This window comes from Esox lucius, chromosome 7 (genome assembly GCF_011004845.1).
Source record: "Esox lucius isolate fEsoLuc1 chromosome 7, fEsoLuc1.pri, whole genome shotgun sequence".
NCBI classification, from domain to species: Eukaryota; Metazoa; Chordata; class Actinopteri; order Esociformes; family Esocidae; genus Esox; species Esox lucius.
The window spans coordinates 92,082-119,076 of NC_047575.1; the positions used below are offsets into that span (position 1 = coordinate 92,082).

Consider the following 26,995-nt stretch of genomic DNA (forward strand, 5'->3'; position numbering starts at 1 on the left):
CCTTATTCCGAGTGTCGATACATGGAATTACCATCACAATATCTAATAAGAAACTTGGTGTTTATGAGCTGCTGTGGTGGCAATTTCTGTTGTGTCATAATATACAATTCTGGAATTGTCAGCGCATACTGAAATAATGTGCATTAAGAACTCATGCCGAGGTACCCTTTGTTACCTCCTTGCTACCGTACTTTCACTTCTTGACACAGTAAAACAACTATAAGGAGAGAATTATGTTCTCAAGGCACTATATAATTTTTTATCTAACTGGGTACATTTTAGCACTAAGCTGTTGTCTGTTATAATGTACTGGGATGGAGGTTGTCTTGTATTGTGTTTTGTGATTTTCACCACAATGTGTCTGAATGCCTTATAGCACATTTGTCAAGCTAAATGGCATTTATAGCTTGCTAATCACACTCAACATAACATGCAACTCACATGATGGGTTACACGACAATTTTTCTCAACATAATGCACTGTTTGTATAATGTGGTTGGTGTTGTTAAGGGATGTTTTCCCCAAAGTTGTAATATCGATATAACTGTGGAATAATCATATACTAGAAAATAAGTAATCAATAATCGTATTGCATGTTTACTGTGTTATTAGTTTACAGTATGACTTCAAGAATGCTATCACTATCCATGTTGTTTGTATTCTTGCTTTCCTGGCAACTTTCAATATAATAACCTATACAGTTACCTAATTACAATGTAATGTTCAACATCATAACATCCTAACAATAACTGTCTTTAGATTGCTTCCAGGGGCAACCTTATCTTACTCCCACCAGTTGGCATTAACACAGTACTCTTTAGTCTCCTCAACCCCACCTTACAACTTCTTTATTACTCAATACATCATACTGTATTATTGCTCCATACCAAGCTGAGTTGTGACTCAACCCTGAACATCAGTCATTCTGACAGTGTGTAAGTGGACACTTGACTGCTTGAACAAGAGGAAGCAACTTTCATCATCATTAGGACTGTAGTTTTTCAAGTAACATTGTTTGAAAAGCATAATTTTCTCTGTAGAGGTTTGATGATGCATTTCAATAGATCCTGCTATTTGATCCTTATAACTTGTTCTGTGTATTTGAATGGATCCTGCCTGGAATCAGGTAAGTTATAAAGTCAAAGGTCTACTTAGGTTTGTACGGTATACAGTGGCCTATGAAAGTATTCATATTACTTATAATAACAATTATTGTATATAATGATTCATTTAAATATCTGTTGTAGTGTCAAAACCTGAATATATATATTTGTATTTCTTTTGTTGCAGGTTGTTCCTGTCCTATCATTTCCGAGCTGCGGGCTAATGTTGCCAAGCAAACACTTGAATTGAGGTGGCTGGTCAATGACACTGCTGTAGATACTTATGAAATACAGGTCGGACGCACTGAAAACTTCACTGTCATTCACAGCGTGAGTAACCAGTTCACTATCATTCACATCCATGTAACCAGTTTTGCTGGGTTGAGACTCCTTCAGATTTGAATCAACTGTGTTTTATGATTTGTATCATTTATGATTTTACATCACACAGACTAATGTCAGTAGCTCTACTGTGAGCAGTGACTCAGTGTTAACATGGAGCTGGGTGTCTACGTTGCCTTTACAATGTGCCGACCATTCGGTAAGAATACGAAGTTTCTGCAACCACTCAAACCCAAGTGACTGGACCCAATGGAAGACAAATTACGGTGAGTGGTCTAAGTCGCTACCTCCAGTTCCCATTTACTGTTGAAGCACAAGTTTGAATCCGGCTTGCTGCCCTTTCAGCCATATATCTCCCACTTATGTATTTTATTTGTCTCCATCAAGCATAAACATGCTTGAGAAATATGTCTCTAAAAAAAAGGCCACTTGTGATGTTATCAGATCTGTGTTAAGAAAGACAGCTTCCTTTTCCTCCTTCACTTATCTTTTTATCAATGTTTCTCAGAAATATTTTCTTTTTGACACTACAGTGGTTTAACAGAGTAGCATAGTTTTACAGAACATAATTTAAATGGCATTTGCCAGAGCACATTGATATATTTACACTCACTGGCAACTAACATGGTGTTCTCCGTCAGCCAGTGTAGAATGGCTAGGGGCATCCTCATAGACAGGACCTGACAAAATTATAAATACAAAAACAAATAAGAAACCTGTAACATAATTAATGGTATATTTCTACATTTAATGACTTGTTTTGCGATTTAGTTCTTTCATGGTTGCAGTCATTAAGAAATCTGTCACTACTGAATCCGTCATTGAATCTTTCTATTTTGACAGATTTTTGTATATACATGTTATGTTATCAACTGTGCCATTTATCTTTTATTGTGTCTCCAAATAATTAATGCTAAAACGTAAAAAAACAACTGAAGTCATTCGGTGCAACTTTCCAAAGATAAATACAGTTTTTATAAATGTTAGTAAAATATCTCTAACCATAACTGTGAAAATATATGTTGGAATGATTTTGTAGTTTTTGTCTTTTTTCAGAAAACCACCACATGAGCAAGACATTTTATGCAGAAAAGTTTTAAACACTTTAGTTTTAAATGCTGTTGTCCAGAAAATTCTCTTTCATCATTATTCAGTGCAACCAACATTAAATCACTCATTTGTATTTAATCAAATGATTATAGCCATGTGCCAGGATGTGACATTATGAGAGACCCTCTGGTTAAGAAGATTTGCAAGTGTCATAAACATTTCCACTCCCTGTCAGATTTCACACAAACAGAATAATTTGGTGCTACCGCAAGAAAATATAAAAATAAAATACATGTTTTATTTGAAAACCTCCATTCATTCATGTACTTGAAATGCAAGTCAGGTTTTCACCTGTAAAACATTTCATCACCAAACATTTTGGTAGCACCATATAGCTGAACATTAAATGATATCAATCAAAATTTCTATTATAAATTGTATTCAGACAGAAATCCCCACATTTAATTTTAACCATTTATTAGAACCATTGCACAACAATAATTTATACCGGTTATGGCATTAGCCTCTGCTCCTCTGGGGTAACTCATTGCCATAAAATGATTGTTTATACAATGCTACGAATAACAATATCAAATCCATGATATCATCAATAGCAATCCCCATAGGCAATGAGCAAGGTACGCAGTACCAATCCCCCAAAACAACAGAACCACTGCCTGACATCCTGTATCAATTTGCGTGATATATAGCTGTGCTGGATCCAGCCAGTCAGTCACCCCCTAGTCAACCATCCTGCTAACCGCTGCTTGTGAACTATCTAGACTGAGAATAAATTCCCATCCCCTGGCCTGGGCCTGCTGAGGCATATAGACTCAACAGTCTTCTGTGGACCTGTCCCCAAACATACAGTCAATCCATCCAAGCGCACATACCTGTCGGTCCCCAATGACCACCTGGCCATACTGTCGGTATCAGACACACCAGTCGGGCACGTACCTACCAAGCAGGAATTTCCATATACCACTTCCAAGGGCCTAGCTGGACCAAGATGAACCTGCCAACTGTTCAACGAAATGCATTTAGCATCTAACCAAAAGTGCAAATAGAAGAGGGCAGGAAATATACAAGTATTAAGTAAAGTGTATGTTACAAATAGAATGTATAGATTTTACATTTTAAATGAGCAAATCTAGGCAAATAGGGGAGTGCAGAAAATAGATAGTCTAAGGGGGGGGAGTTCAGTTTTAATGGCTGGCTCTTTGTTGTCCCTATCAAAGCTGGCTTAGAACCTGTTTAACCCGTCGGTGAATGAGACTTTGTTGGCTGTGGGCGTAGGATTCTTTGGCTGGTAGTCTATGATGGCTTGGATACCTGTGACGGTAATTTTATCGATCAGAACTCTTTTAGAAGGAAGTACAGAGACAAAATCCTCTTGGCACAATTAACAGTCTTTATTAATATTATTTATTTGCAAATATGCTTACAGACATAATCATCCGAGGAGTCTCTAAAGCATTGGGAAATACATTCAATACTTATGGAGAAATGGGTGGGGTTAGGAATCCACATGGTCGCACCATAAAACCACCTATGTTCCTTATCCTTCCTACCCCTGTGGTGTATCTTCCCCTATCCTGTCCTAAAACCCATTGATCTGCATCTACCCCTGTCCTGCTGGAGCTTTATATTTACCTCAACACCTCATACTTCCTTTCTCACAGCACAACCAACATTCCTTTTCTCATCTAAACCGTTGCTCAGTCGTTTAATTAGTTAGAATATATCAGGCTTCAGAAACTTCCCCAACATACCCTGCCACATGTGTTGTGGTTCGGAGTTGTTATTGAAGTGCTCCGCAGTCTGCAATTTGTGGTCATTTTTCGCCATCTTGATGACCCTTTTCAAATTGGCTCTGGATGAACTGTAGGCCTCTGCATTGCCGGATCTGAAAGCAACATTGCGTGCCTCTGGCAGTTGTCGGGCATCCACGGCTTCTGGTAGGGGAAGGACTTTATTTGTTTATGGGTGGTGACATTGTTGATGCAGATGTTGATGTAATCCAGAATAGAAGTCTCAATGTCCTTATGGGACATAAGGGTGGCTTCAGTAGCAAACAAACTCCAGTCTGTGTGTTGAAACTGGTGCTGTAGCAGTGGGTCTAACCCCTCTGGCCACACTTTGACTGTCCTCATTGATGGTTTCACATGTTTAATGAGGGGTAAATACTTCAGAGTAGGAACAGTATTCACAAAAATATCAAAACAGGAAGATCTTTTTTTTTTTTAAACACCATCTTGACCAAGACGACTTCAGGAAGCTCATGACTGTCCTTACCCCCCCCCCCCCAAAAAATATGTATATAAAATAATAATAATTATAGAGTTGTTCCCATTCCGATACAAGTATCGGAAATGCCTCCGATACTGCCGAAAATGTTGGCATCGGTATCGGCGAGTACTGGAGTCCAGGCATCGATCCGATACCACGTACTTTAATAGAAACAGGAATCCATTTACTGGTTAGCTCCATTGACATATATATAAAGCTCCGACATCTCTGACACAGTTCTTCTTCGCCGCTTTTAAAAAAGTTGCGCTGTGCTGCCATCAGCAGCTGCTGTTTTAGAGGGGCGAAGAAGAATTGTTCACCTGGCGCCTCCTTAAAAAGGAGCTAAGGTTAGCGCATCATGTCGGCGGTTTGGCAGTACTTTACAGTGGCTTTTCCCACCAGTAAGACGGCGACATGCAACATATATAAAGAAGCAATTTCGAGGGGTGGTACGAGTGTTGCAAATTTCAACACCAGCAACTTAATCAAACATCTGAAGACGCGTCACGCTAAAGAGCACGACGAATTTAACAAAGTAAAGGGGAAAAAGAAGGACGAACTGCAGCAGCAAACTCTGGAAACTGCCTTCCAGCGACGAGATAAATTCCCTAAAGACAGCCAAAAAGCAACAAAGATAACCGACAAAATTTTGGAGTTTATTGTCCTGGATGACCAGCCCCTGTCTGTTGTCGAAAAGGTGGGATTTCGCCGCTTAATGGAGCATTTGGAGCCAAGGTACTGTTTGCCAGGTCGTAAATATATATCCGAAACTGCACTACCCAAATTATACGAGGCCGTTAGGGAACACATTTCGTATATGCTGAAAGACGTGCAGGCAATCAGCTTTACCACGGACATTTGGAGCTCCGACGTGTGCCCCAAGTCTTTGCTAAGTTTAACGTCACACTGGGTGGACAGTGAGTCAACATTTACCCCTTGAAGTGCGGTGCTGCACGCCAACGAGCTCCGAGGGTCACATACTGGCACATTAATTGCCGAAGCAATTGAGGGGATGCTAGTAAAGTGGAAAATCCCCAAGTCCAACGTTCATGTTGTTTTGCGCGACAACGCTAGCAACATGAAGAAAGCCATGGACGAGATGGATGTACCAAGTTTGGGATGCTTCGCCCACACTCTCCAGCTGGTGGTGCATGAAGAGCTACTGTCACAGAGAAGTGTGAGTGATGCACTGGCGAATGGTAGGAAGATAGTCGCGCATTTCAAATGCCACTGGCTACTCGCCACTGGCTACTACACACCTGGAGAATATTCAAAAAGATCTCCAAATGACCATCAAACATCTGAACCAAGACGTAGCAACTAGGTGGAACAGTACCTACTATATGGTTGAGAGTTTACTGGAGCAGAAGAGGTCAATTTCAGCATATGGAGCTGACCACGACCTGCCAGTTACCCTTACGGCTAACCAGTGGGCTTTACTGGAGAAAAGAATCACTGTTCTGGCACCATTTGAAGAACTGACCAAACAGATAAGCTCCTCCACCTCTTCTGCAGCTGAAGTCATCCCCTCAGTCACAGTGTTGAAACACCTGTTTGCTCGGGAGAACGAGGGGGACACAGGTATAAAAACCATTAAAACAACCCTTCTTGAGGCTGTCCAGAAAAGATTCAAGACCATCGAGAACGAGCCCTTGTATGCAGTTGCCACTCTTTTAGACCCAAGATTCAAAGACTGGTATGTCTAATAAGTCTATATTATAAACAAAATTTTGAAATGGTATTTTGGATAACTAGATATTGCATTATTATTGATTACTATTGCATGAATATGTTACCACTAAAAACTACTATGGAGGAGGTTGCTATTTTACACATTAAGACATTTATTTATTATTTGTCATTGTTTTTAGATACTTCACAGGAGCAGACAACAGTAAGCATGCCAAGGATGCTCTGACCCGAGAGGTGGAGAAGATGGAGGCGTTACTGAGCAGGACCACACCTAAGGGAGTAGAGACAGTGCCAGAAAACCCCCATAAAGCTCCACGTATGGAAGCACAGCCAGACAGCAGAAAGAGCAGCTTGAAATGCCTGTTTGAGGAAATCCTGCAGGAGCATGATGAGGAACGTGGAGCAAGTAGCACAAGCACACAAGTTCAAATACAGACATATTTGACAGAGCAAACGGTCCCACGCACAGACAGCCTATTCCAGTACTGGGGAGTCAACCAAATTTGTTTTCCGACCCTGGCTGCCACTGCTGCAAAGTTTCTCTGTGCTCCTTGTACCAGTTTTGACAGTGAGAGACTGTTCAGTGCAGCGTCCAGCATTGTTGATGCAAGAAGGAACAGGCTAGGAGGAGAGAGGGCAGAAATGCTCATCTTCTTGAAGAAGAATCTGCCTTTGCTCTTGAAATTATGAGCAATACTAAATTGCTAAAATGCTACTGCAATGTGTAGCCTACTTGTTTTAAAGTATTGTTTATTGTGTAGCTGCTGCTCTTTTGATTTTTATTTTTACTTTATAGGTTGGTGTTGCACTATTGTTAAATACTGCACTATTTAAAGATTTAAATACCTTTTTATTTTAGTACATAATGGCTGCACTTTTTTTTTTAAAGGAATCATTAAAGTTGCTATTTGACGGTTTTATACTGTTCTATTTAAATGCCTTTTTTATTTTACAAAATTGTGGCTGCACTTGTTTTTTTTTAATAATTATTCCTATATTTAGTTGCTGTTGCAGTACTGTTTTATACTGTTCTATTCAGACATTTAAAAGCCTTTATTTTACAATATTGTGGCTGCACTTTATTATTTTAAAATAATTATTCCTATATTTAAGTTGCTTTTTCACTACTGTTTGATACGGTTTTATTTAAAAATGAATTTCTTCCATTTGCTGTATTCATTCATGTTTTACAAAGGGTTTAACCTGAGCCAGGCCTTACCACAATGATAATCATATCACAGTCATGCAGGCGTAGTATGATCTCTTTTTTTAACACATTGGTATCGGTACTCGGTATCGGCCGATACCCACAGGACGTGTATCGGAATCGGTATCGGGAGGTAAAAAATGGTATCTGAACATCTCTAAATAATAATAACAATAACAAAAAATAAGTTTAGAAAAAATAATAACAAGAAAATAATAATAAATTAATATACACATATAAACACATAGACACTGATAGCATACTTCATTAGAAACATGTACTTCATTTCATTTGTGCTGTTAAAACAAATAATTTAATAGCCCCCAGAATTATGTAATTACACACATGCAATCCCCCCAGCCCTGGGTCATCTTGTAATAAATAAAATGACAATTATTAGGAGGGGCAAAAGAAAACAGACTCTGGACGGCGCTTGATTGGAGCCAATTTCCACCTTCAGCAGGACAATGACCCAAAGCACTAAGCTGGTATTGTCTATAATGTAGTTGGTAGTACAGTCACCATATCTCAACCCATATCAAAAAACCTTTCACTGTATCTCAACATGTACAACTACATTTCCTAGTCATACTGAAAACCTGTATGCCACATGTAGTACTGATTTATCACAAAATAGATTCAACATACTATGTCAAAGCACTCTTGATGAAATTGCTCCTTTTAGATCTAGGTTAGATGAGAATATTAAGAAGACATAGAAACAATTTAGAAAACAAAAACAAAAATTTCCATTACATTTATTTGAAGGTCCTTACCCCTGTCTAAACATATTTAACTCTTTTACTCAAATTGCTTTAGAAGACCAATTCCATGTATCGACACTCTTAAAGGAGTAAGAAACAGAGACAAAGTTCTCTTAGCACATTCTAACAGTTTTATTAACTATTATGCAAATATGAGAGACGCGTCAAATGCTTACATACATAATCATCTGAGGAGTCTCTAAGTCCATACATGAACAATCCGTATTTATTACATAGAAAAAGGGGTGTGGTAAGTCGTCTCCCATCGGTCTCATGTCAAAGAAAAACACATGCCCTTTGTTCTATCACATGTCCTGGGCTTGACACAAGGGACATGGTGTCTTCCCTCATATGGAAACTTAAAGCATCTAGACAACCTACAGGTCGGCAGATTATTAACCCTACAACCTACTGTGACCAATCAAGAATGCCCCCTAAGACATATACCAGATCCCCTCTCCTACATTCCTAAGGAACTGAAAGGACTGACACCCTTCTTTGTCTAGGCAGGATGACATGGCCCAAATACCTAATAATCCTCTGATATTATACAGACGTGTGTCACAATCAAAGTAAAGATTTACATACCAGCCAATGGAAAGACAGACATTTCTCAAATGTACCTTAGTTCAAATTTCCATAACAATCTCCCCCGAGAGATACGGTGGGAGGTGCTGTGGGAGTATGGGGTGAGGAGGTCCCTTCTGAGGGCTATCCAATCCCTGTACGTCCAAAGTGAGAGCTGTGTTCGGGTTCTCTGTAGTAAGTCGGAATCGTTCCAGGTGGGGGTTGGCCAGGGCCGTAATTTTTATGGACAGGATATTGAGGCGTAGCATCCAAGTGCGAAGCGGTTGGGATGAGGATTAGCACCTCTAAATCTGAGGCCATGGTTCTCAGCAGGAAACCGATGGAGTGCCTCCTCCGGGTAGGGAATGAGGCGTTACCCCAAGTAAAGGAGTTCAAGTATCTCGGGGTCTAGTTCGCGAGTGAGGGGACAATGGAGCGGGAGATTGGCCGGAGAATCGGAGCAGCAGGGGCGGTATTGCATTCGCTTTAACGCACCATTGTGACGAAAAGAGAGCTGAGCCGGAAGGCAAAGCTCTCGATATACCGGTCAATTTTCCTTCCTACCCTCACCTATGGTCATGAAGGCTGGGTCACAACCGAAAGAACATGATCGCGAGTACAATCGGCTGAAATGGGTTTTCTCAGAAGGGTGGCTGGCTTCTCCCTTAGGGCCATCCGTGAGGAATTCTGAGTAGAGCCGCTGCTCCTTTGCGTCGAAAGGAGACAATTGAAGTGGTTCGGACATCTGGTAAGGATGCCCCCAGGACGTCTCCCTAGGGAGGTGTATCAGGCACGTCCAGCTGGGAGGAGACCTCGGGGTAGGCCCAGGACTAGATGGAGAGATTATATTTCAACACTGGCCTGGGAACGCCTCGGGATCCCCCAATCAGAGCTGGCAAATGTGACTCGGGAAAGGGAAGTTTGGGGTCCCCTGCTGGAGCTGCTGCCCCCACGACCCGATAACGGATAAGCGAATGAAGATGAGATCTCATGTATTACCCTCCTTTTGCCCACTAGACATTATACCACACAGACTGCTTAAAGAAATTATTGGAACAGTAGGCCCTGAACTACTCTCATTATAAACAGTTCTCTTCATGCAGGTTGGTTCCCTGACTATTTTAATTCAGCATGTGTTCAGCCTCTTTAAAAATATATATAATCTTAATCTTTATTTGAGTTATTGATAACTACTAACCAATTTCCAAGATGCCGTTCTTATCCAAAAGGTTTGAAAATGTTTTTGCAAAGCAACTTTTACAGGTCGTGGAACAATTTTATTTTTGAGAAGTTCCAGTCAGGCTTTTGACCGAAACAGAGTTTCTGAAACTGGTCTTGTTAAGGTTACAAATGACTTGTTTAATGCTGACTCTGGAGAATGTTCAGTCTTGTTGTTGTTGTTGCTGGATCCTAGTGCAGCTTTTGACACTACAGACCACAAGATTTTAATTGACAGACTTAGAAATTGGGTTGGGATCTCAGGGATTGCACAAGATTGGTTCAAGTCGAAGACAATTATGTCTTCCTCTGTGACTGTCATATGTGGGGTTCTGCAAGGTTCCACCCTGGGGCCAATCCTGTTTTCGTTGAATATGCTTCCATTAGGTAGTATAATTTGACAGCATGACATTTATTTTCATTGTTATGCAGATAATGCGCAGTTGACTTGAACTTAAACTGCACTATTATAACAGAAATTATAGAGGAAGATCAAACAGGATTTATAAGCAGAAGGCAAACAAAGGACAATATCAGAAGAACTAAGCATTATATTAGTAAGCATTGACGCAGAGAAAGCATTCGACTGTGTGGATTGGAGATTTTTGTATCAAGTGCTAGAACGATTTGGATTTATCAGTGAATCAGTACAATGCATAAAGACTCTATATCAACAACCCACCGCCAAAATTAAAATAAATGGAAGTCTGACTGATAAAATCAGCTTGCAAAGATCTACCAGAGAGGGTTGTTGCCTGTCACCCACTTTGTTCGCTCTATTCGTAGAACCGTTTTCGCAAGCAGTTTGTCAGAACAGAGAACTAGAGGGGGTAATGGTGAACGGAACAGAACACAGAATAGGGCTTTTGTTGATGATGTCATAGCCTTCTTAGAGAAACTGTTAAATTAAAGATAAATTAAGTTTAAATAATGCTGATTTAATAACCATGTATTTCAATGTTTTTGTTTGATTAAATTGTATGCTGCAGCCAGGTTAGAAAATATGATTGGATACAATATCCATCAAAGTTAAAAACTCCATGCTTTTGTAATTCTCACTCCTTGTCCCTCTCTAACTAATAGGTCTAAACAGCCTTCTGTCTCACACTCACTCTGACTTTTCACCTGTCTTGTTTAGAGACAGGATTAAAACCCAACAATTAACATACAAATGAAACCGCCTGTATAAGTGAAAGTGACACCATCTGGCACCGCCGCCCCTTCCTGCTCCTGAGGCTGGGCTGACACCCCCTCCTGGACCTCCTGTCCTGGCACCTCCAGCTCCCCTGACTCCTGCTGCTTCTGCTCCTCTGGTGGGGCCCAGCACTGCTTCCTGCTTCTGAGGTGGGGTTGCTGCTTCCTCATCCTGCTCTTGCTGCCTCTGCTCCGCCGACGGGGCTGCTGCCTCTTCTTGCTTCCGAGGTGTGGCCACTGCCTCCTCATCCAGCTCCTCTGGCGGGGCCGCCGCCTTTTCCTGCTCCCGAGGCGGGGCCGCCACCACCTTCTCCTGCACTATGTCACTATGGGGTATTGTGTGTATAGGGTATTTTAGGAGTTATCCTTAACCTAATCATTTATCATCTTTATTCCCCATCAGGTGCCCAAGAGACAGTGGACAGAGTTTGGAAACACACTACAATGTTCCCTAAACAGCAAGTGTTGAAGGAGGGCTCTACCATCTTGTTCTGCTGTGTCCCTCCTAGAGGTGTCCACATCACCAATATGGCCTTTAACTCCACTAGCTACCCCCTGATCAACATTACCCACAGAGTCAGAGCAATCAACGTCCACAATCTAAACATCACACAGGCATCAGGCTCTGGAGTGTACTTTTGGTGTGAAGATACAACAGAGGAGAAGAATAACTACTGCTCCAACTTCATCAGCTGTAAGTATGGTGGAGTGTTTTCCTGCCCACCTTATAATTAACATATCCGTTATAAAAATATGTCAATTACCAATGTAGCACTATCCTGCAGGGCAATATTTTCAAAAACTCCCCAAAACGGCATGACAATTAAACAATTTCTACATGGTCTTCAGGACAGTGGGATGGTAATAAATGCATATAAATCTGCCCTGCCCACTCATTCTGCAAGCACTGCTGATTCTGCCCTCTGTAGTGGTCTACTTTGAGGGCTCAGTTTCTTCTTTTAGCTAGTATTAGCTCCTATCATCTGCCTGTTAAAGTTGTTAAGGGACTACTTTATACTACTGCAGCGTTGGTCCAAATTCTACTGATCTACTGTTTTTTGCTCATAGCTTTTCTTACCCTACTTTTCCTGTCCAATAAAGCAAGAAATGCTTGCAAAAAAGATGTATGAAAACAACATCTAATTCAAACAGACGTAATCCCACTGGGTTGGAAAGATGCTGCCGTCATTCCTAATTTCAAAGTGAATGACTGGCTGGATCCTGAAAATACAGGCCATTCTTTATCTTGTCCAGTCTTTATAAAGTTTTTGAATGCCTGGTCAACAAACTGTGAACCCACCATCTACATTCCCACAGGGTTTTATCTTTTGTGCATACATACTTCATGGCTGTCTTTTGGTGTATCTCAGCATCACTTAAGGTCCTAATGTTTATCTGCTTTAGTAAAAAAGAATTTTTCTGCAGTTATTTAAATTGATCTGGTTCAATCCTTTCACTTGTCAACCATCACATTCTGAATAATACTCAGAATCCTGGGGTTCTCTGAAGGTTAAAACCAGAATTGGTTTCTTGTTTGGCAACAACACATCCATCATCAACACCAAGTATACTAATGTAAATACAGTTAGGAATTAATTGGACACTGACAAGTGTTGTTATTTTAGCTGTTTCCCAAAATATATTAAAGTTACAATTAAAGAATGAATATGGGCTTAAAGTCCAGTCATTCAGGAGTTTAGGAATGACAGCTCTAATGTGTAACCCCCTCTTTTTCAAGGGACGAAAAGTAATTGGACAATTGACTCAAAATCTGTTCCAGTTGATGGCTATTCCTTTGTTATTTCTTCATCAATTAAGCAGGTAAAATGTCTGGAGTGTTGATTCCAGGTGTGGCATTCGCATTTGAAAGCTGTTGCTGTGAACCCACAAAATGCAGTCAAACAAGCTCTCAGTGCAAGTGAAACAGGCCATCCTTAGGCTGCAAATAAAATCCATTAGAGAGATAGCAGAAACATTAGAAATGGCTTAACAGTTTGGTATATCCTGAGGAAAGAAAAGTATGCACTGGTGAGCTGTGCAACATAAAAAGGCCTGGACTTCCATGGAAGACAACAGTGGTGGAGGATCATAGGATCCTTTCCTTGGTAAAGAAATACCCCTTCACAACATCAAGGCAAGTGAAGAACACTGTCCAGGAACTAGGCATATCATTATCCTAGGACAGAAGAATGCTAACCCTAACCATCTTTATTCAGCATGAGTCCAAAATGTTGATCTTCCATAGTTTTTACATGCTCTCCAATGATTACAAAGTTAACACAGTCTTTTATGCCAGGACACATAGGAAGCGGTCAGTGTTCATTGCCAACCATTACACAGACTATTATAAGAGAGGTTTATCCTACAAAATGCCCATGTATAGTGTATTCCAACCAATGACCCAATTTCTTTCCGAGAACTGATGGAAAGATGCTCAGATAAGTCTCTAAGAACCCCAGGGTAACATCAAGGGATCTGCAGGCCCATCAAGTCACAGTCAGTGTTGGAGTGCATGAGTCAACTGTCATAAATAGACTGCATAAACTTGGCCTACATGCAAATTTAGGAAGAAAGAAACTTCTGCTCTTAAAATAATGTCAAGACATTTCTGATGGCCAGACAACAAATGGGTAAAAACCAAAACTACTGAACAGATGAGTTGTTGTTTGGCGAAAATGAAACAGAAGAACTTCATACCAACCGTAATCATGTTTGGACAGTTGTTTTTCTAGGGCTTCTCTGGGAGGAGAGGGTGTTGGATTTCTTGAAATGTAGCGGTGCAAGGGGGGTTGAGCAGGTGTTACTGGTGGTTCATTCTCTGAGAGTTACAAATAAATAAGAGCTAGACTTCTGGTTTGCAGTTGAATTCATTTTTTTAGTTCAAGATGGCATCTGTGCTTAGTGATACACCCGTGACAACCCAGACTTACGAAATAGGCCGCAGAATGGAGGAATGAAAAATAAATTCCAGAAATATATGATGCACCAAAGAAGCGTTTTCTTAATGTGTATAGAACTCAAAATCCTCAGTTTAAGCAGCTGACGGATCAGCATGACATGGCAGATGGAAAAATGGTTGGCTTTGCGTTTGATTACCCTGCTTCTAAAGTAAAGTTGTACATTTTAGCCATGGGAGCTGAATATACAAACGCAACCTGTGGCGTGGAGTACCAAATCACTGACTGGGAGGTATTACGCCATGTGTCCTGAAATTAAGCAAAGTATGAAAGGTTACACTAGCGACACTGGTTTGGATATCGATTGGGAAGGTGTACTGAGCTCCACAGAGACAATGCAGCACACAATAGAATTGACTTCCATTCGGTTTTGTTGAGCTTTCTTCCCTCACGAGGAACATTAGCGATGTAGGTAAGGATAAAATGTCAGAGGTAAGGATACCTGTTAGTGTTTGGGTTGATCTGGAAAATGACATGTTTCAGAGAATTGATGAGCTATACATACAAAGTCAACAATGGCAGAGCGTTGTTAAACTTAGATGTCTTGCTGCAGACGATAGTTATGAACATGATCCAGTTAAAACCAAGATATATGTGGAAGCAGGAATGATAAGTTTTGGTTAAAAAGCCACGCCGTCTGTCAAAGGATCTATGCAGCAATAAAAGGGTAGGGCTAAAGTAGACTGTTTCAAAGAACCATGGTTTCCTTGATGCCAGAGGACTCCGCCAGGAAACCTGACACCTGCATTATATCACAAACTCAGAAAAGACCTCTCTCCTATCTGCCTTTTACGTGCAGTCCTAAAACGTAATTTACGCCATTGCTTGATGAAAATGCCCGAGACCAAGAATAAGTTCCACATGTGTGAATGAATCATGTAGCACATGTTATGCTGCTTCCTACCATCAAACGGACCTGCTTTCCTATATCTGACGTTTTTGATGGTGGACTGAGTCTGATTTTTGTGAACACCATAAAGGCTTCCATTGTAACACTTTTAGGGATTATGACTGAGGAACACAAAAAAGAAAACTGTCACGGTTGTCTTACAGGCCATGGAAGTCAGCGGCAGCATCAGTGCCCCTATGATTGTCCCAAGTATTATTATATCAACCATTTTGACACCCTTGTCAAGCGACTGTGTACTCACCGTTGAATTACCTTGAGTCCATGGTATTTCAGAGGTTTTTCTAAACGAGCTGAAAGAGTCAACATCCATCAGTAAGACCCTGAATGATTCACTGCTGAGCAAGAACAAAGACCGCCAGGGCCTGGTAAATGAAGTCTATGGCAGAACACACCTGAAGATCTGTCTCCCACTCAGGCTGTCTAAAATGTGTTTCCTGAAACCCTTAATTGCTATAATGGGTAACAGTTTATGTAGGTTATTTGAGAGAACTCTTAAATAAAATATTTTGAGAAATGTTACAAATCTTATGATGTAAATTATTGAAAGGAAAGTAAATGATTCTTCACTATACACATCCCACATTTTTGTTAATGTCGAACGTGTGCAAAGAATGGAGGAAATCTTGGATTGTGTCCGTATGACTCAAAAATAGCTAACACTGATATCGCTAGAAGTAGAAGGACCATCAGAAAAATATTTGTCTAAACGGTTACATATTTTCTTTGAACCACCGATGACATGTAACGTGTATCATCTAATTTGTTTGTATGCCTATATAATCGATGTGTGTGTTTTAAAAATACAGAGCCATAAGTCTGTAAATGTAATCAGAGTATTCAAAGTCATTCATAATTATGTAAATGAGAAAACTGATTTTAAACTCTTGATTGATATTGTGAGCATGTAAACTGATTTTAAATAAATTCTCCTCACCCGTTTCTATAAAGAGCATACTTTTGGAATAGCCATAATAATGAGAATTAGGAGGATGGAGCAGCTAATGAAAAACATATTTTAATCCCTCTCAACCGGGATCTTTTAGAGGAAAGGAGCAACTTCAGAGAGCTGTTCGGCAAGAAACAGGAAGTAGTATAAGTGACGGACCAGTAACCAATTGGCTTGCGGGTCAGGACGCCTATACTCTACACAAGCCTGTGAGAAAAACATTCCCGCGAAATAGGGTGTTTACCAGAGGTGGGACAAAGTCATTGTTATGCAAGTCACAAGTAAGTCTCAAGTCTTTGCCCTCGAGTCCCGAGTCAAGTCAAAGATGAGGCAAGTCCCGAGTCGAGTCAAAAGTCAAAGCCAACAAGTCTCAAGTCGAGTCCAAAGTCTTAGTTTCGAGTCATTTCAAGTCCTCTTACCACAGAAATAAAATGTATACAAATCATGTATGTTTGTAAGATTTGTATTTATTTAAACCTCTTTTTATACAATGACATAAACCAAATACAGTAAAAAACAGAAAATTTAATTGTCACAAAAAATGCTTGTATTTCAACAGAATATTGCACTAGAACAATGCACAGCAGCTTTAGTCCTGTATTGAGTGAGTGAGAGAGAGAGCTGTGTGGACAGGTGATGAGCAGAGAGTGTGTGTGCGCATGCATGCTGTGGACAGGTGGAGGGAGGCCCCTATACTGCATTGCATTTGCAAAAGATCAAATTGGCCAAAGGTCTGTCAGTCATTTGTGCACGATGGGGACGCAGAATGATGCCACCATGGCTGAAAACTCACTCCACTGGAGCACTAGAAGCAGGCACTGCCAAGACTCAGATGGCTACTTGAAAGAGTGAAGGAAGAGTCTTACTGTTCAGTGCCCAGAACAAAAGGGCATTCTGTCCTTCTGCCATGTCAATGTAGTGACTTAGCTGTACTGCTGGTGGGGTCCCAACATCCCTTTTCTGCCTCTTATGGTATGCAGCAAACAGCCCTTCTCCTTCCATGTCCTCTAGTTCTTCTTCAGCAGGCACCGGCACAGGCACAGGTTGCTCCGTCTCTGCAGCATCTTGCAGGATCAATTCTAAAAAAAACGTGTCACAATAGCAGAAACAAAAGAGCCCTTATTACCATTACTGATGTTGATGATACTGTGCAAGACTAAACATTTTTATTATTGTTAAAGTCAGATAAATATCACATTAGATCCTAGATCAGATTAAGATCAAATTATTTTACGTTGCATTGCAAGTCAATAATATTTACCTTTAACTCGTTGTGCCACCTCTGCCTTGATGTCACGGTTGACCAGCACATGGGGCTCAATCAACAGCAGACAAAAGGGTGGATCCAAGGCAGCTGCTTTCAGGTAGACTGTGTCTGAAAAGGGGGCAGTGATCCCTTCTTCAGACTGGGCCATTTTCACATTAATGAAGATTCCAAGAAATCTTTTTTTCAGGGATGCCTGCACACCTCTGGCCGCTCAGGAAACAAACTCTCAAGATGGTGATTGAGGGACAAGACGGATGGAACAACTGCACTGATTGTAATGACTTTCTCCCCCTGTGTCAAATCAGTTGCTTCTCCGAACGGTTTCAAGATGTCCACCAACTCCTTCAGCAGATTCCACTCTCGTGGTGTGAATGACAGTTCTTTATGCCCGGCCTTCTCAAGAACTGCGCAGAGCTTTTGCTGATCACAATGATTGACTGCTTTCACCTGCCGCAGTGTGGAATTCCACCTCGTGCTCCCCAAATTTGTTGTGCTTGTGTGGAGCAGGGAGCTAAGTTTTGATAACTTGGAGAGAGAAGGACATGCCGCTTTTATTTCTTTCACAACCAGCTGCAATGTGTGTGCAAAACACTGCAGGCGCTGTTTCTTTGCCACAGCAGCATCGACGGTTTGCTGGTCTTCTAGGGTTCAGTCATGCCATAGCTCAGGATCATCAAGATTATCTCCAGCATCATCATCATCATCTTCCTCCTGTTCGCTGGGGAAGCAGACCGTAAATGCCTTGCGCATGTTAGCAGCATTGTCACTAATGATATAGTCCAATTTAGCTTTGATGTTGTATTCATCACGAATTGGAGATGGCATGCTGTGGGTGGCTCATGCTGTAACGCCCTACACGAGTGTCCAGGAATTGTGAGATTGAAGGCTGTTGTGATTCATCTACTATGCTTTTGTTAATCTGGTATTCTTCATGCCTGAAACAGAGAAGAATATGAAACAGATGTCAAAAAATCCCTTATAGCCTCACATGTTGTATTTGAAACTACTCTTTACTCATATCAATGTTGTTGTGTTAATATTCATTGTCTATTGTACACTACGGTATACGATAATACATTTCAGTTTCAGTGTATGCAATATTAAGAATATTTTCACTGCTTCAAAAGTCATAAGAAAGCCCTTTCCCTCAAGAAACTGAAGTCATATGCTTTATAGCAGTGGTTTTCAAAGTGGGGACGAGGACCCCTGGGTCCCACGAGGGAGTATAGCAAAACAAAATAATTGAATAAATTAAATAACTAAAGTAAACCAAATTAAACCAAAAATAAGCTAAACAATATTCCCATTAGTTAAGAACTGCACTACCAAACTGCAGCTCTGAACATTACTACTATAATCGTTATTATTTTATTATATACTGTATATATCCCAGTGGTGGCTGCCTCACAGACCTAGACTACGTAGCACTCTGTCCATGCGCTGCCTGCTGTTTGGCCATGATATGAAAAGGGAAGGCTAATGGTGGACCTACTGTGACTGTACTTTAAAACGGACGTTGACATGATGTTGGCGAGGTTTTCCATCTGAGTGTGCTACACTCATGTACCTCATATAATCCGGGTTCAAAAATCCCTATTTTTGTAAGCATGAACCAGCAAGGGAGACTTGCGTTTACTGTCTTGTTGATACAGTAAATATGCAGCAGCTACTAAGTTACGGTACATCCGATAAGGTGCTTAGCATTCGTTCAAAACGTACCTTTCTTTGTGCAACTTCAGGTGTCGAACAAAGTTGGACGTTTTGGCAGCTCCATCTGTAATCTTCGACCCGCATGTTTTGCAACTCGTTTTTTGTCGACTACCTCGTAATTGTTATAGCCAAACGAAACTATTTTCGGTATCATTTTGCCAACTGGCGCGTTGTTGCTTGTTGCGCTTCATTGGTTGTCTTGCAATGTGCCTGCTTAGATGCTGTCGAATCAAAACAACGTGGGACTACAGTGATTGGATGTCGTGCAGGCAGCGCGCACGCTCTCTGCATGCGTACAGGTGGTGCACATTTTTTTCACAGTTGCAGATGCAGAATGTTTTTCCCCAGTTTTCATGGGAAGTAGCAAGTCTTCTCGAGTCAAAAGGCAAGTCCAAGTGAAGTCACGAGTCATTGATGTTAAAGTCCAAGTCAAGTTGCAAGTCTTTGTACATTTTGTGAGTCGAGTCTGAAGTCATCAATTTTATGACTCAAGTCTGACTCGTCACATGACTCGAGTCCACACCTCTGGTGTTTACCACCCACCAACTATCACAGTTTCACGCTGACTTCTGTGATATGCAACCTTTTGCTGATAAAAATAATGGAAATCGCTACATGTTAACAGTAATAGATATTTTCTCAAAAGTAGCTTTTGTGAGAGTTAAAAAATAAGAGCAAGGCGGAAGTGGCTAGGGCTTTTGCATCTATTTTGAAAGAGAGTGGAATTCCCAAGAAAGTCCAAACGGACTATGGAAAGGAGTTCTAACAATCGTACATTTAAAAATTTATGAACGAGCACAGTATTATACATTTTACTACGGGTTCAGATTTAAAAGTTTCTGTTATTGAACTTTATAACAGGACTTTGAAGGAAAGGATGTGGCAATATTTTACAGCTCATAACACACGGGTTATGTTGATGTGATTCAAGACCTGGTAAAAAGTTATAACAACAGCTATCATGAGCATATGTATGACACCGTCACAAGTAACATCCAAGAAAACACTGCTGTCTTTAAAAATCTTTACGGTTGGTTTCCCCTTCGTAAAAATAAAGCCACTGCTTTTAAATTCATAAAGGCGATATTGTTTGTGTCTCAAAGTTGCAAGTTGTTTTTGATTAGAAATATGAACAAGGTAACTGACAAATTATTTAGTGACAGAATGTGTACCGCGTATACTGCCTGTTTATAAGCTAAGCGATTATGGTATGGATATCAAGGGTACCTTTTATGAACAAGAGCTTCAAAAAGTGAAGATAAAGTGAAGTAAAAGGAGAAACATATTTGTCAAGTGGAAAAACTGTCAGGAAAAGTTTAACAGCTGGGTCCTAGAAGCAGAAGTATTGGACGCAGCAGGATAAAATAACTACCACTATGGCGTATTGTTCACAAGTGATTTCAACAAATATGGAAACCTCAGGTTTTTATCTGACTCTGCCCAGCAATGCCTAAGCCGAAATACAGTGGGGAGAACAAGTATTTGATACACTGCCAATTTTGCTGGTTTTCCTACTTACAAAGCATGAACAGTTTTGTAATTTTTATCATAGGTACACTTCAACTGTGGGAGACGAAATCAAAATAATCCAGAAAATCACATTGTATGATTTTTAAATGATTAAATAGCATTTTATTGCATGACATAAGTATTTGATCATGTACCAACCAGTTAGAATTCCGGCTCTCACAGACCTGTTAGTTTTTCTTTAAGAAGCCCTCCTGTTCTCCACTCATTACCTGTATTAACTGCACCTGTTTGAACTTGTTACCTGTATAAAAGACACCTGTCCACACACTCAATCAAACAGACTCCAACCTCTCCAAAATGGCCAAGACCAGAGAGCTGTGTAAGGACATCAGGGATAAATTTGTAGACCTGCACAAGGCTGGGATGGGCTACAGGACAATAGGCAAGCAGCTTGGTGAGAAATCAACAATTATTACCATACCATACCATACCATACCAGTTCTACATGCTTTGTAAGTGGGAAAACCTGCAAAATCGGCAGTGTATCAAATACTCCCCACTGCATTTCATAACCTAATTTTTTTCACAAGAACCTGGCATTTTAACAGTAGACTTTTTATATCCACTGTGTCAAAAAAAAGAAAAGTAAATACATCTTTCATGTAGCTGAGGGTCTGCAGAATACCAGAATAGACTCTGTGCATCAGCGTAGTGACAAACTTCCGCTTTTGTCTAGAAGTCGGTATTGCAGTTTCCGGTTTACTTACTAATACTCATCCGCATTAGTAAACACCTAAACTCACAACAAGATGAGTGATGCTGTTATACGGAAAAAAAAGAAATATAATGTACGTAACTCATTTAAGTTTCAAGGTACAAGTGGGGCATCATTTTAATCAGGAGAATGTCCTCTTTTTAATAAAATATGGCTTGCGCCATTCAATGACTTCAAACACTAGACTAGAAATAGTCAGAAAAGGCGATTTTTAAAAAATATACTTCCACGTAACGCAGGTTTAAGCACAATTAATACCATATAAGACCAGATGTTTACTTCCTATGCCAGTTGTTATCTTTCAGTTTCGTTGTGAAATGAGGTTACAGTAGTAAAATAAAAGAGGAAACCTTTTTTGGTGCTTTTTTGAGGCTATGGAATTTTAAGCTTCATTCAGGTTAGAAGAGGCTGAACAAAGGTTCGTTTCAATTCACTTGCTATGGGGACGCGCTAGCGTTCCAGCTCAGCCAGCGTTCTTTTGCCGTTTTTGAGGCTAGGGTGAATTTTTATGCGTTTTATTGTCCTGCCTAATACTACACTAAAAAGGAACATATCGCTAACTAGCTTAGCCAATAGCCAGCCGGCACACCACAAACTACTTACCCTCGTAGTTGTGCAGATACGTAGAGTTTGAATCCCTTGTTCCGCTTGCTTGTTGGAGCAGGGGACCAGGCATCAACAATTCGATGGACATCACTAATGCTTATTTTAGGCAGGTCTTGGAGACATCTACTAAAAACTGAAATTTTGGGCGACGCGGGTGATCGCCTTAAATAAACCGGAAAATGATATGCCGACATCTGGCTAAAGCGGAAGTTCGTCCATACGTTTGTGCACAGAGCCTATATAAAGCAATTCCTTCTACTATAAAGGGTGACCATTTTAGGAGCCAAAATGTCAAGATATGTACAGGTGGATTTGAAAACCCTAGCTGTCAGAGGGTTAAAAGATCTGGCCTTGCCTGTTGTGAGAAAAGATTACGCAGCGGGCTATGCCCTGTTTGCTTTCAACTTATCCCTGGATGATGACAACACAGGAAACCTTTCACCGGTCTCCACAGGCAGCCTGTGACTGGAAACGCGTTTCAGGGAACCCTTAGACAGGATGGCTACTATGATCGTGTACGCATGCTCCAATTACATCTTGGAAGTAAACTCCCGAAGACAACTCTTGGTGGATTAAAACAAAGATCAACACCCAAGAGTGAGAGTTTTATGCAACTAATGGTCAGAAAGCAGTTCTTCAGAGTATGGGCTTGTGACTAATTACTTACGGATACTTGTAGTGATAGATCTGCTATGTTCATTGTTAATACCCATCCAAAATAGATGCCTGGGTAACACTGGCTCGCCCTTGACTTTAGAAGAGGAAGAAGGATTCCTATGGGTTTTCTCCAGGATTTTATCATTACCCCAAATGTATAAAAATTAAAAAATCAGAAATGGATTTAAGATATATTACAGAACTAAACAAGTACAGGACACATTTTCTACAACCTGTGGTCATCGTATTTTCTGTCTCTGTCAAAGAGTCAGGGGGCTTTCATATGAAGATGTTATAGCCCAATATAGTGATGATATATGAAGAAATTATGTCTTGTTTTGTTATATCAAGTGTTTAAATGTACTCCCTTTAAGACCTTATACTCAGTGTGCATGTCCAAGACAAATGTTTAAAGAAGGCCATACGTTTTTTGTCAAATGTATTTTAATTGAAATAAAAATGTCATTACATTACAATTATCGATTGTGTATTTATTCAGAAAATTGTAACTAGTCTTCTGTATTCTTCCTTTCAAATGACTGTCTTTTGGAGGGAATTGATTTAAAATTTTGTATTTCTTGACAAATATTATAATTAGCTACACCTGCCAGAGGTAAATTGTGGTCAGCCATGGTTTCAAGAAAATGGGTCCATCCTAGAGGTCTTCTGTATTCAGATATCCTGTTTGAGGCAGTTACATTTTTGATCGAGTCTATCATATTAGAGCCTCTTAAAATTGTACCATTAATGATGAATTCACCCTTGTCATTCCAGCCCACTCTTCCTTTTGACCTATTTTATTCATTATTCATAATGTATATAAAAAACAATTGGCTACGTGCTGGAGTATGCTCGAGGATGTCACTCATAACAGCATACTCATCTATGGCGTGATCTTCTAAGCTCCCTGGAACAAGAGGTTCTGTTTTTCAACAAAGACAAATACCTTTGTAAGAGAGGATTTCTTTGCCTTGTCATAATGGTTAATTCCTTTCATGTTCAATACATCCTTCATATTGTAACCAGATTCCCTTTCAGCCATTTGTCTAATAGTTTCAAGACCTTGTTGCTTAGGTTTATCCAACTGAAGTTGAGTCACTAAATACATTTAGTTAGATATCAGCTCCCACTCCTGGAGGCAATAAGACTACAGAGGAAAGGGAGGGCCAACAATCTGCTGTATGGCATCCCACTTTTTTAAAATACTGGTCCTTATATCAGCAAATACTTGATGACTGCTTTTTGCCTCTGTGGTGGTAATTCCATAGATCAACACTCTTAAAGGAGTAAGTATAGAGACAAAATTATCTTGGCATAATTAACAGTTTATTTGCAAATAGATAGACGCGTCAAATGCTTACAAAATAATTGTCCGAGGAGTCTCTAACTTAATACATGAACAGTCATCAGTACCTATAGTGGAAAAAGGGTTGTGGTAAGATGCTGCCCATTGTGTCACATAGGTTTTATCCAAAGGGAGGGCTGTCCCCCCACCTTATCCTTCCTGCCATAATGTTTACTGTTGTGTTTACCTAAAGGGGCCAACTGACCTTACTTCCCCCGAAGGACCACATTCCTTCCCCCGAAAGGACTGACACCTTTCTTGGTCAAGGCAGAGGATCATGGTCAAAGTACCTAATAATCCTCTGATATTATACAGATGTGTGTCACAATCAAAGTAAAGATTTACATACCAGGCAATAGAAGACAGACATTTCTCAAATGTACCTTAGTTAAAAATTTCCATAACACCTCAAATTTGTCTCAAGAAGGGCAAATGTCTTTTTAAACGTGCAGACATGTTTACCTTTTCTTTGGGATGTTAGCTTTTGGCCACTCCCACGGGAACAACCCTGTTCTGAGTCTTACATTTTCTGGTGTAGAAGCTTTAAGGTCTGCCAGTAAATATGAAAATGCCTTTTTTGTTGCATCTTCATAACTTTCTGTGAAAAAGGACCTCCTCCCCGGGTACATTTTTTGTGTAAGGGTGTTAATCTGCAGTTTGTCTCTAGGAATTTTAAAGAAAATCATGTAATTGGAGTTCAGGCTAATGGTACGGCTATTTTTGCCCTTGTGAAACACATTTTGTACCAAATAGAGCACAGGTTTCGATGGTGAGTATACTGAGCTCTGGCAATTTCTGGATATTCACTACCTGCAAACAGCATATCATCCAAAACTAAAAGATTGTTTCTGTTAGGAGGAAAGAGTTGATCATCATTCAATGATTCAGGGAAGTTTATTTTCTTCAACATTTCATCATACATTGGTTGATAGCAACTGTAACATCACACTATATTATAAAAGTTCTGAGTTAATACATGTTCAGAATTTTCTATTTTTATAAAACAAGTTTTTCCACTGCTGGATGGTCCTATGACCAGAGCTGAGAAAGGTAAATGTAATTGTAGCATATATTCTAAGTTACTGTCATGGGCAAAAGTGTTGGCACCCCTGAAATTTCTCCAGAAAATCAAGTATTTCTCACAGAAAAGTATTGCATTGACACATGTTTTGTTTATTCCCTTTGTGTGTATTGGAAAAAAACAAAAGAAAGAAGGAAAAAAAGCTAATTGGACATAATTGCACACAAAACCCCAAAAATGGGCTGGACTAAATTATTGGCACCCTTTCGAAATTGTGGATAAATAAGATTGTTTCAAGCATGTGATGCTCCTTTAAACTCACCTGGGGCAAGTAACAGGTGTTGTGCAATATAAAAATCACCCCTGAAAGCAGATAAAAAGGAGAGAAGTTGACTTAGTCTGTGCATTGTGTGTCTGTGTGTACCACACTAAGCATGGACAACCGAAAGAGGAGAAGAGAACTGTCTGAGGACTTGAGAACCAAAATTGTGGAAAGATATCAACAATCTCAAGGTTACTCCAGAAATCTAGATGTTCCTTTGTCCACAGTGCGCAGCATTATCAAGAAGTTTGCAACCCATGGCACTGTAGCTAATCTCCCTGGACGGAAGAGAAACATTTAGGAAAGGTTGCAACGCAGGATAGTCCGGATGGTGGATAAGCAGCCCCAAACAAGTTCCAAAGAAATTCAAGCTGTCCTGCAGGCTCAGGGTGCATCAGTGTCAGCACGAACTATCCGTCGACATTTGAATGAAATGAGATGCTATGGCAGGAGACCCAGGAGGACCCCACTGCTTACACAGAGACATAAAAAAGCAAGACTACAGTTTGCCAAAATGTACTTGAGTAAGCCAAAATCTTTCTGGGAAAATGTCTTGTGGACAGATGAGACCAAGATTGAGCTTTTTGGTAAAGCCCATCATTCTACTGTTTACCGAAAACAGAATGAGGCCTACAAAGAAAAGAACACAGTACCTTCAGTCAAATATAGTGGAGGTTCAAAGATGTTTTGGGGTTGTTTTACTGCCTCTGGCACTGGGCACCTTGACTGTGTGCAAGGCATCATGAAATCTGAGGATTACCAAAGGATTTTGGGTCGCAATGTAGGGCCCAGTGTCAAAAAGCTGGGTTTGCGTTCGAGATCATGGGTCTTCCAGCAGGACAATGACCTCAAACATACTTCGAAAAGCACACAGAAATAGATGGCAACAAATCGCTGGAAAGTTCTGAAGTGGCCAGCAATGAGTCCAGATCTAAATCCCATTGAACACCTATGGAGAGATCTTAAAATTGCTGTTGGGAAAAGGTGCCCTTCCAATACGAGAGACCTGGAGCAGTTTGCAAAGGAAGAGTGGTCCAAAATTCCGGGTGAGAGGTGTAAGAAGCTTATTGATGGTTATAGGATGCAATTGATTTCAGTTATTTTTTCCAAAGGGTGTGCAACCAAATATTAAGTTAAGGGTGCCAATCATTTTGTCCAGACGGATACATCTACATTGTCTGAAAGGATCAAATAGACCTAATTAGATTTTTTTTTGATATGTTTTCAATATAACGTTTATGATAATACTTAACATTTCATACAGCTTGAGTGCCTGTTAGAAACCAATCCAGGGTTTGTTGACGTCAATTTTGCAAAGAAACAGGTTTGCTGTTGTTTTTTTTTTTTACGGCTTGCAGAACGACTTCGGGTAAATTTCTGTACGCCTCGTCAGTAGTAAATGTAGGGTATACAGGTGCTGGTCATAAAATTTGAATATCATCAAAAAGTTGATTTATTTCAGTGATTAGTAATGAAATGAAACTTGTATATTATATTCATTTATTACACACAGACTGATATATTTCAAATGTTTATTTCTTTTAATTGTGATTACTATAACTGACAACATAGGAAAATCCCAA

At 40.1% G+C, this 26,995-nt stretch overlaps 1 protein-coding gene across 1 annotated transcript in view; it reads left to right on the forward strand.

Moving 5' to 3' along the window:
• Positions 1-968: 968 nt before the first annotated feature.
• The window catches only part of osmr (oncostatin M receptor), a 53,912-nt gene continuing 27,885 nt past the window's right edge, over positions 969-26,995 (forward strand). Inside the window, exons 1-4 of the mRNA XM_013132485.3 lie at positions 969-1,126; positions 1,291-1,433; positions 1,555-1,711; positions 11,830-12,120. Of these exons, the coding sequence (XP_012987939.3) occupies positions 1,048-1,126; positions 1,291-1,433; positions 1,555-1,711; positions 11,830-12,120 (670 nt within the window). The 5' untranslated portion in view covers positions 969-1,047. The remainder of the gene's footprint in view (positions 1,127-1,290; positions 1,434-1,554; positions 1,712-11,829; positions 12,121-26,995) is intronic.